The sequence below is a fragment of the Chelon labrosus genome (assembly GCF_963514085.1).
Source record: "Chelon labrosus genome assembly, chromosome: 21".
Lineage (NCBI taxonomy): Eukaryota > Metazoa > Chordata > Actinopteri > Mugiliformes > Mugilidae > Chelon > Chelon labrosus.
This window is the reverse complement of record NC_140354.1, coordinates 1,506,075-1,515,756: the sequence shown is the minus strand read 5'-3', so window position 1 is coordinate 1,515,756 and position 9,682 is coordinate 1,506,075. Positions and strand designations below refer to the sequence as shown.

Below are 9,682 nucleotides of genomic sequence, written 5' to 3'. Positions count from 1 at the left end.
TTTGTTACTCATTGCAGTTCATATGACTGTATCTTATAAATAATGTTATCGCCACACCAAATTATCATGCTCCCCCTTTTCTACCTGTTGTAATGGATGTCGCTGTACAGTTTGTGTAACGTTTCAGTATTTTTTTTCTTTTATAAATGTTTGGTTGAGATGCCAGTTTTATTTTGGCTTTTGTGTCACAGGATTCACAATAACTATCAGTTTTGAATATTATTTAGGTCTTTTGTTACATAACCGGGTTGAAATGTAGGGTTTGCTGAACCATTTGGTGCTGTGGAAAGAACAGAATTAAGAGGTTCTCCTGTGGACATGAGTTGGTTGGTTTATGGACCCCCTTCCTCAACTGATTCTCCTTTAAGTTTCTACACTCCTTCAGTCCCAGTATTCAGCCACTTCTGTACTTAAGCCTTGAGAAAGTTTAGAGTGGCTAAATTAATTTTGAAACCATTAAACAGTTCTGATGCGGTCTATTTTAGGTAAAGTGGATCACAGAATCCCCAAGTTATTCATGTTGGTCACATTAATTTTATACATTTAAGTAATGTGAGTATATGCAGGCAGTATCTTTGCATACAAAAGAGAATATTTGAACGTCCTGTTTCATCTTGAAACACGAAGACATTAAATGTATACTGTAATTTTGACCCAGAGCTGCAGTTCTATTTTCTACTGTCGATCATGTTTAAATATTATTTGGAGTCTGCAAGTGACTGAATGACTTCCACAGCACCAAATGGCTTCTTAAACCTTTTTGATTTTTTTGTTTTTATTAGTATATTTGTATCTCCCCTCTTTCCCTTGTATTTACCCCTCTCTCTACCTCTGTCTTTCCATTTCTCTTGTATATAACCCCCACTGTTTTCAGACTTGTCAGTCTGTATAAACTCCTTTTATACCTCAACTTTAGAATTGTTCTAGAAAGAGTAAAACAAAAGAAAGAATATGACAAATTGTAGTGTTCTTATTAGAAAATTAATAAAAAATGATTTAGTGTGATTTTTCAGTATTTGATTTCAGATTTTAGGAGTGTTTCATTTTATAATTTGTCACAAATGCTCTTGTGATAGTCAAATGTAATAAAAGGAGAGATTGCACCATCTCATGATTATATGTCAATGTGTCATGGAAACTGAGGAAAACACCATGTTGAGGAATGAAAGCTTTTCTCTCATGAAAATATTTTTCAGCCTTTTTAATGCAGATTCAGAAAGCAAACAAGGAAGAGAGAGCTTTATAAAAATTGAACATATCCTGCGCAGATGACGGTATTTTTGAAATGCCATCACACCTCGGGCACTGACCAGCTGTCATCTTTATTGTTGGTGTCCCGAGGCCTGTACAAGGCTTGATCTTCTGACTTCACGACACAGGCAAGAGTTTCCTGTAGACAAGAAAATAATTAGTGCAGTATGACAAATGAAAAAATAGAATTCATCCACCACCGTCATTATCCTACCACTATTAAAAGCGTTAAATGTAATGTCAGATTAGTGACTGTGTGGTAAGTGAAAAGCTGTGTGACTCAGTCACAGAAGAACCTTAATTAGAGCATTAAGTGCTCTAGGGTGGAAAAATCTGCACTACCAGGTCAAAAACTATGCATCAAGCCTTTTTAGAAGTAAAATAATGTAACGGCATACGTTTGATAGTGGAGAGTCAATCGGGATATGTGAAGGCTCCCTGTGCTGATCACCACCTCTCTGACACAAACAGCACAGGATCCGCTTGAACGTCCTCCGCATCTCCATGTCCCGCAGAGAATAGATGATAGGATTGACCAGAGAGTTGCACTCCGCTATAACCAGACAGTATTTCTCGTACTCGTTGGCGTGGCTGGCTTTACCCAACAGGCCATCCAGTAAGAGAATCACGAGGCCGGGCGTCCAGCACAACACAAAGGCTCCTGCAGAGATGTAGATAGTTGATGAGGACAGAAGAGTTAAACTGAAGGTTTCTACTAAAGCAGTGATGTAACATGACACCAGAGTACAGCTACGTCCAACCACACCCGCACTTCGCATAAAATTAATGTTAACTGTCATTTAGAACACATCTGCCTCTATTTGATGAGTCAGTGGAGCGATAAAAGAGACAAATTATGATGAGAAATGTGATTTTAATTTCAGTCTGGAAATGGAAAGGTATCTCAGACCTGTGCGATGCTCTCACCTGCACAGATGATGCCTTATTTCAGATTTATTTTATATTCAATGATGCATCCGCATTTAGACAAGGTTCAATAAAAGTTGCAAAACTGGTTAGCTTATGACGCCAACCCAGATAGTTTCAGTTTAAAATGGGTGACGTGAATTCAGGGAAACAGATTTGAGCCTTACTGAGAAAACGTAAAAACAAGGCTGCAGATAAACACCGGGGTCTGTTCCAACAAGCAGGTTTAACCAACAACCGTGAACCCTCACAAACTTTAGATGGCAGAAAATGAAACTGAAAATATGGATCAAATAGATGTTTATTAAAGGATTTATGATTGTAAAGTAATAATGATTTTAGGGATTTGCAGTTTAAAAAGGTATCTTGGTTTAAACTTAATACGTTTTAAAATATTTCTGCATGGAATGCATTCAAAACATTTTAAGCCTTGAAGCTTTTTTTCAAAAACTCACATTTAAATTATATTTGGTGAAGTTATAGACTAAATATAGTTTAAAAGCACACAGCAAATGGCTGTTCACTGATCAGTGCCTTGTTAGTCTAAAGCTTTATGTGGATGTGTTTTATTTAAACAACAGATGTTTCAGGGGAACAACCTAACAGCTGTCTTAATGTCCACCTGGTCACAGTGTTACACAATGTATATATATCTTATTCTGAGCTAAAGATGCCTCCTTAATATCAATCTATAATTGGTGGTAGGTTGATCATACAACTGGCCCTGTTAAAAATGTAAAAAAGAACTAAAATCACATCTTAGATTTTAGTTCTTTTTTACAGATATTTCTCAAGATGTAAACTTCTTCAAATGAACTTGTTACAGTATGTACTTTCGAATTAGGAGAATGGAGAATTAGGAAATGAAACGAGTTACTTCTGTGATACGAGTTTGTTAAAAATACAGAATGGAAATTAATAAACCTGCTTTCTGGAATACACATCAGGACATCTTCTCACGTTTTGTACAACGTGTATTTTAAGAGTGCCGGTCAATTTTCATATTAATTCAAAACCAACTTCCCATGTGACCCACAAATAACACCCAGCAATGGACTTTTGTTCACAAACAACTTCTCACCCAGAACCATGGAGATTGTTTTCATCAGGTTGACGACAGTCTGGTTGGGTTGCATTTCCGAGGTGTGTTGAGACGTGCAACGGCTCTGATATCTCACATAGATGAAGATACGAGTGTACATGGCAACCATGATGAAGAAAATGAGCAGGTTGAAAACTGCCCAGAAAATGAGGAAGCGGCGGCTGTAGAGGGGCGCCACAGTGGAGCAGTCGTCAAAATCACACTCGCAGTTCCAAAACGTTGATGGCACCAGGCCCATGATGATACCTGAGGCCCAGATGCAGATTATGAGCAGCACCACGCGTCTCTTTGTCATAGTGCTGTGCAGCTGCATGGTGATGATGGTCTGGTGGCGCTCCACAGCTACAGCTAGGAGGTTTGCCACAGAGGCTGTTAGGCTGATGTCAATCAAAGCCCCACGGATGTACCACTGTTCCTTGGTAAGCATTCTGGTCCAGGGGCCCGTGTTCAACATCAGGTTGGCGTAGGCGACCCCTGCAAAAAGATCTGCTGCAGCCATGTTTCCCAGGAGATAGTAGATGGGGAAGTGGAAGCGGCGGTTCATGAAGATGGCTACCATCACCATCAAGTTGGCCAAGACTACAATTAGACATAGCGTCAAGCCCACTCCGATGACCATATAGTCCCGTTTAGTCCAGCTCTCACTGACCTTCTTACCCACCAGGTCGTAGAAGAAGGTGACATTGTGGCTGTAGTTGCACATGCTGCTCTCTGTGGCCATAACTACAGACACAAAGCAGAAAGCTGAGGATATTTACCAGTCCTGTAAAAGGACAGCAACAAGTTACATCCAACATGGCTCTAGTCAAGGCTCTCCATTCATTACACAATCAATATGATATACTTTCACAAACTGAAAACTTCTCTGGCTTCAAGTCTGAAAATCGAATAATTTGTGATAGGCCCTACTCCATTATAGTAGGCCTACTGAACTGTGACATCTACCGTTCAAAATCAAACCCGGAGGTGTTGGTGTGACCAGGAAGCTGCAGCCTACAGATAATAGTCAGAGTTAAATAAATAGACCATTTACGATTTAAGTATGTACGTGACTGATATGATTAATTTTTATTAATACACATTTGCCCTGAACATTCAGAAGTCTGGGGGCAATTTGAGCGAATACATCCGCTTCAGTTTGCATTGAAATACCGATACTGTCGGTCCAAGTCTTAACTGAAAGTTAATTCATCCGAAACCTACCGCCCGTTTTAGATTTTCCTCCATCCAGACAAGCCCGGGGTTAAAGTGGCGCTGATGGCTGCCATCTGAAAATACAAAATGCTTCTAATTTTGTTCGCCCATGTGCTGGCACGTCTGCGCGTCGACGCCTCTTTGAATCATTCTCACTCGGATCAGCTGGACCTGGCGGACAGGTAGCGGTGCTGCCTTCGCGAGCACCTTGAAAGAATGGGACAAAGCATACACACAGTCGGTTGTCAAATCTGAACAAAATCTCTCTACGCTCACAGCTTCGGACAAAACTGCAAGTCATTTATGCGTGTATAGTGGCTTTTTTCCCTTCTTTATTCGGCACATTTTAGACTAAATGAACTTGTTGTAAACCTGATTGATCTCAACGACACTAGCAACATTCATTCACTTTCTGTAACTGCTTGTCCCCTGGAGGGCTGCAGTAGATGCATCATAGCCTCCAGTACTACTGTGAAAACCCTTGGTGTTATATTCCATGAGGATATGTCCTTTAATTTACACATAAAGCAAGTAACCAGGACGCCTTCTTTTGCCTGTCTCAGAGAGATGCTGAAAAACTAGTTCATGCATTTGTGTCATCCAGGCTGGATTACTGTAATTCATTACTGTCTGGCTGTCCAAATAGCTCTTTAAAAAGCCTCCAATTGATTCAAAATGCCGCAGCAAGAGCACTGACAGGAATTAGCAAGAGAGATCATATTACTCCAGTTTTAGCTTCTCTTCACTGGCTCCCTTTAAAGTCTAGAATAGAATTTAAAATCCTCCTCCTTACATATAAGGCCCTTAAAGGCCTAGCTCCATCGTATCTTAAAGACCTCATTGTACCATATCATCCCAACAGATCACTTCGGTCTGAAAGTGCAGGCCTACTTGTGGTTCCTAGAATTTCAAAAAGCAGAATGGGAGGTAGAGCTTTCAGCTATCAGGCTCCTCTCCTGTGGAACCAGCTCCCAGTTTGGGTTTGGAAGGCAAACTGTTAAGGTCAGGCTTAAGACTTTCCTTTTTGATCAAGCTTATAGTTAGGGCTGGACTGAACCATCCCTCAGTTATGCTGCTATAGGCCTAGGCTGCTGGGGGACGATGCACTGAAGCACGTCTTCTACTCTCATCTCTCTTGCACCAAGCTCCCATCCTCCACTTTCTTTTATCTGGCACCGAGCTCTTGGAATCTAATTTATTGTGTATTACTAGTCATGCAGTTCTGTGCTATTACTGTATAGAATGTTTACTGCTGTGTGTCCCCCCCCCCCCCCCTTCTCCCTCTTCTTGTGAGTATCACTGGCCTGGAGTGGTGTGTTTCCTGTAGAGCTCTATACTACATCTGTTGTCGTGGTCTCATCAGCCTGCCCAGTCTTCATGGAATCCTGCAGTTATCCACTCCTACCTGAATGAACAGTTCTCCAACCTGCCTATGATTCCTCTTACATTCTCAAACTGTCATGTAACATCATCAGCTGTATGTTCTATTTTTATCATCATCAGATTCCACATGTACGCTTTAGTCAGATATATGTGTCTATGACAGATGTATGTTTTCCTGCTGTTCTCTTCTCTCTCTACCCGGCTGGCTGGCCTTGATTGGTCATTTTAATTTAAAAAAAGATATATTTCACAATTAATCTGGCTGTACTTTTTATACTTGTAAAAAACACTACTCTAGTTTAATGAAGTACATTTTTAAGATAACGTAGTATGGTGTAGTGGTCCCTGCCTTCTGTCATGACCTGCCTCGTAAGCCATGGCGACAAAAGGACAGACACAGATTAAGCGTAAAGTTTATTTAAACAAAGTCAACAACCAAGAAAGAAATGTGGTTTGAGTGGGAGTATCTCAGTGTGTCTGTAAAACACAGTAACTGAAGCCAACAGAACAAAAACGTGACACTGGAGACTTGTGGTTCTTACAAACAAGTAATATTTCCCTTTTCTTTTCATTGTTATCTGTCAAAATAAGACAGACTGGTTAGACCTCAGTATTATGTTAGGTCGAATCTAAAACTATTCGTCTCCATTCTTGTACTTTAACTTACTTCAAAATCAACTACCAGCCTAGCTACTATAAACTTAAACTAGATCATGTAGCTCAGTCAGTCAGGTGACAGTAACTTAGCTAACACTTTCAGACCTTTACAATAACAAACGAGCTTCATGTACATTGATATAATCTCTGGGCATTTACGTTACAGTCTAGTATGAAATTCTTATGAACTGGGTTGATTAAACAACCAACAACCAACAGTGAAATTGCTCATTTGGAAATCACTTTAAAACTTCCCCCAAAATTACTTGGATGACGCTGCATTTCTCATTCACATTCAATTCATTCGAATCGCGCATCTTTCAACGGGACGTGCAATGATCTGTCAATCAACTGGAGGCACCTGAGGTGTCCAATCAGGTTCCAGAGACGGTCAGCGCATCCCCCGCCCTACTCTGCCTCTGACTGTCTCATTAGTCCTCGTGCCTAAAGTTAACCAGGTCAATCAGTGAAGGCCCTGACAGCGAATACTAGCCGCGTCAAGGGGGATTTAGAAGTGGGTATACGCAATGCTGACTGAAAAATAAGTAGGTATACGCCATATACCTGCGCATACCCTGGACTACACCATAACATTCGCAAACTCCAAGCTAACGAATTTGCGTAATGCTAAAATATGGATGTCAGTTGTGTTGTGTGAATATTGTGCGTTAGCAAAGGAAAATAATCTACTCACACAACTCCAACAGCGCCCACTTTCATGCAGAAAGTGTGGAATATTACACGCGGTTAAAGCGGGTATAGGTAATGACTCTCTTCCTCAGTGAAGAACTAGAACCAAACAATCCGGAACGGTTCGAAACTTTAATCTATAACTTTTTTTGGACTATTAAGAGATTCATTAACATGTTAGATTTAGCAGTGGGTGTTCTAAGAACAGACTGTAGGACTGAAATGATAATTTTATGATTATTATTAAGTGATAAAGTTACACTTTCATCACTTTATTTTGAAAATCTACGGGAAGTGTTGGTATGTTTTTAAAAGCCGTATTGGCGTGAAATTGACGTTGTGAGTAGTAAATGTGTGGTTCGACCACCAGAGGGCAGTAAAGATTGATGAACATGACCAGTGTAGCTACAAGTAAACAGAAGGAACACTATTTTACACACAGGGATAGCTAAGTAGTACTTTATGGGCAAGTCATTATTCATGAAATTGGAAAAATAAAAACAAAAAACACATTAATTAATAAAGAAAGTTTTATTTATTTATGAATGAAGTTAATTACATGAAGTATAAATTAATAATACTGACTCGTCGTTCATGAGAAAATTAGAGCTGTAGCCGCCAATTTTGTATGTACTCCGTCGCTATGACCACTAGAGGGCGTAACAAAGCTATAAACACTCCGGTTTAAAATAAGCCAGCCCAAAGAGGAGCTCGGAGTATTTCGAAACATATTCGACTAACTGCTAACACTAGCTCAAACGTAAATTAAATCATAAAGAATTAACAATGGTCAGTCTATACAGGCTATTTATTTTGCCTACTGAAGAACGTGATGTTGTACTTTCTGTGACAAAATGAGTACGTATTGCCTCTAGGTTGTTTCTGAATAATAGGCACACTACTAACAACAGTGAAGCCAGCACAATGGTAAATATTTTTGCCACACTAACAGCGACAACAGTTCAAGAATTTAAAGACTTGCATTCCCTGCAGGTAATGAAGTGTTCTTTTCTGTACCTGCAAAATATAACTGAAAAATATTTTCTGCTGAATACAGGGAAGTGAAAAATGTTTTTTGGAATGCAGATGCAAAAGAAATGTATAAATGTATTGGTAATGTGTCTAATGCGAAATGTGTTCAGATTTAATAGACACAAGTGATGTGTATTTTTGTCTAATTACCACAGAAGGCAAGTGCAACAACATATTGCATGCATAATCCATATTACTTTTTACTAGTACTATTTTGTTGCCTGTGGACAGCAGCACAGTCGACATCCACTGCACCTTACTGACAACTGGCTGAATGAAAATGACTCCAAGAGGTAGCTCACACAAAACAAGACTGAAAAGAGAATTTCGTTTATTTTTTTATTTTCTATAAAAGAGATGAGTTTATTCAATGATCATAACAGACTTAATCAGAGACCTCGATAGACCACTCACATACCAAACGATAATCGAGGAAAATGTTTGAACAAAACCCCCCCCCAACAGAACAAATGTAACACAATAAAATACCTGAATAAATCAAACTCTGGGCTGAGCTGTGGGTCAGCACATTCTCTGTAGAACTCATGGCACATTATGTCCAACAGTTATTGTGAGAAGGAACAAAGGCTAAAAAAGGAATTAAGGATTTCTGTTACCCTTTCAATACCAGTCTAATAATAAAATTATATATTCATATATGGTGGACTTCATAGAAATGAAAAGGTGACTTAAGCACAGAAACAAGTTCTCCTAAAGTACTGCTCATCTTTTAGTCTCCTCATCAATAGAATGCTTATCTACACCGGGAACATGCCTCCCTGCACCACACACAAAAACACACACACACAGTCACACAGCCGTCCAAATTTACAGTCACACTCACAGACTCAAACGCTAGTGTGGCAACGCCGAAACATATCTACCTAAAATCTGCCGATTGAACAAAATGAGAAAGTAGTTGTCATGTGTGTACACTCATAGAAGTCCAGCTAAAACTAAATTTAAAACCCGAATATTGACACCGGGTAAAATATAAAATGCTGTCTTTTCCTTTTTTTAATTACCTTTTTTTTCCTTTTTCTTTTTTTTTCATTTTTTTTTTTCCCAAACACAAACTCTTTCAAAAGTCTCCCACCCTGTTCAAATATTACACCTCCCAATCCTCACTCTGCCCTTTCTAAACCCCTCAAAGTGTAATAGAAGCCAACGAGATTTGCAATACAATACAGGCACTGGAGAAAAAACACCGTAAGAGACAAGTAGAGAGGACGAGACGCGTTCAGATTTCAGCCCATCCAACTATGTCTCCGAGGACAGAATCAGAACTCACATCCACTATTATCAAACAAGAACAAAGATAGAAACCAAAACTGTTATTTTTTTTCACCATTTTCCATTTCCAGACTTATGTAATCGTTTGTTTTGTACTGTCGACAGCGTGCTCTAACTGAATTAGAAGACGTTTTGATGCAAAAACCAACCATC

The 9,682-nt window shown here is 39.4% G+C and overlaps 1 protein-coding gene across 2 annotated transcripts; it reads right to left on the bottom strand.

Annotated features, from left to right (window-relative positions):
* Positions 1–1,128: 1,128 nt before the first annotated feature.
* Positions 1,129–4,621, bottom strand: lpar2a (lysophosphatidic acid receptor 2a). Of its 2 annotated transcripts, none has more exons than XM_084570545.1 (4): positions 4,484–4,530; positions 3,260–4,043; positions 1,650–1,912; positions 1,129–1,390 (listed from the first exon to the last, which is right to left on the bottom strand). In XM_084570545.1, exons 2-4 carry the CDS (start codon positions 3,999–4,001, stop codon positions 1,292–1,294), a joined length of 1,104 nt encoding a protein of 367 aa, XP_084426671.1. In that variant the 5' UTR covers positions 4,002–4,043; positions 4,484–4,530; the 3' UTR covers positions 1,129–1,291. The 2 variants fall into 2 exon arrangements, with proteins under 2 accessions (XP_084426671.1, XP_084426670.1); XM_084570544.1 differs by having other exon boundaries at positions 1,130–1,390; positions 3,260–4,003; positions 4,484–4,621.
* Positions 4,622–9,682: the final 5,061 nt, after the last annotated feature.

What these genes read in the sequence shown, in the direction of transcription:
- lpar2a (XM_084570544.1), bottom strand. Translation starts at nt 4,001, where the DNA reads ATGGCCACAGAGAGCAGCATGTGCAACTACAGCCACAATGTCACCTTC. An exon ending in AACAATCTCCATGGTTCTGG is followed by an intron (nt 1,913 to 3,259) that starts GTGAGAAGTTGT and finishes ACATCTCTGCAG; the next exon opens with GAGCCTTTGTGTTGTGCTGG. An exon ending in TTGACTCTCCACTATCAAAC is followed by an intron (nt 1,391 to 1,649) that starts GTATGCCGTTAC and finishes TCTTGTCTACAG; the next exon opens with GAAACTCTTGCCTGTGTCGT.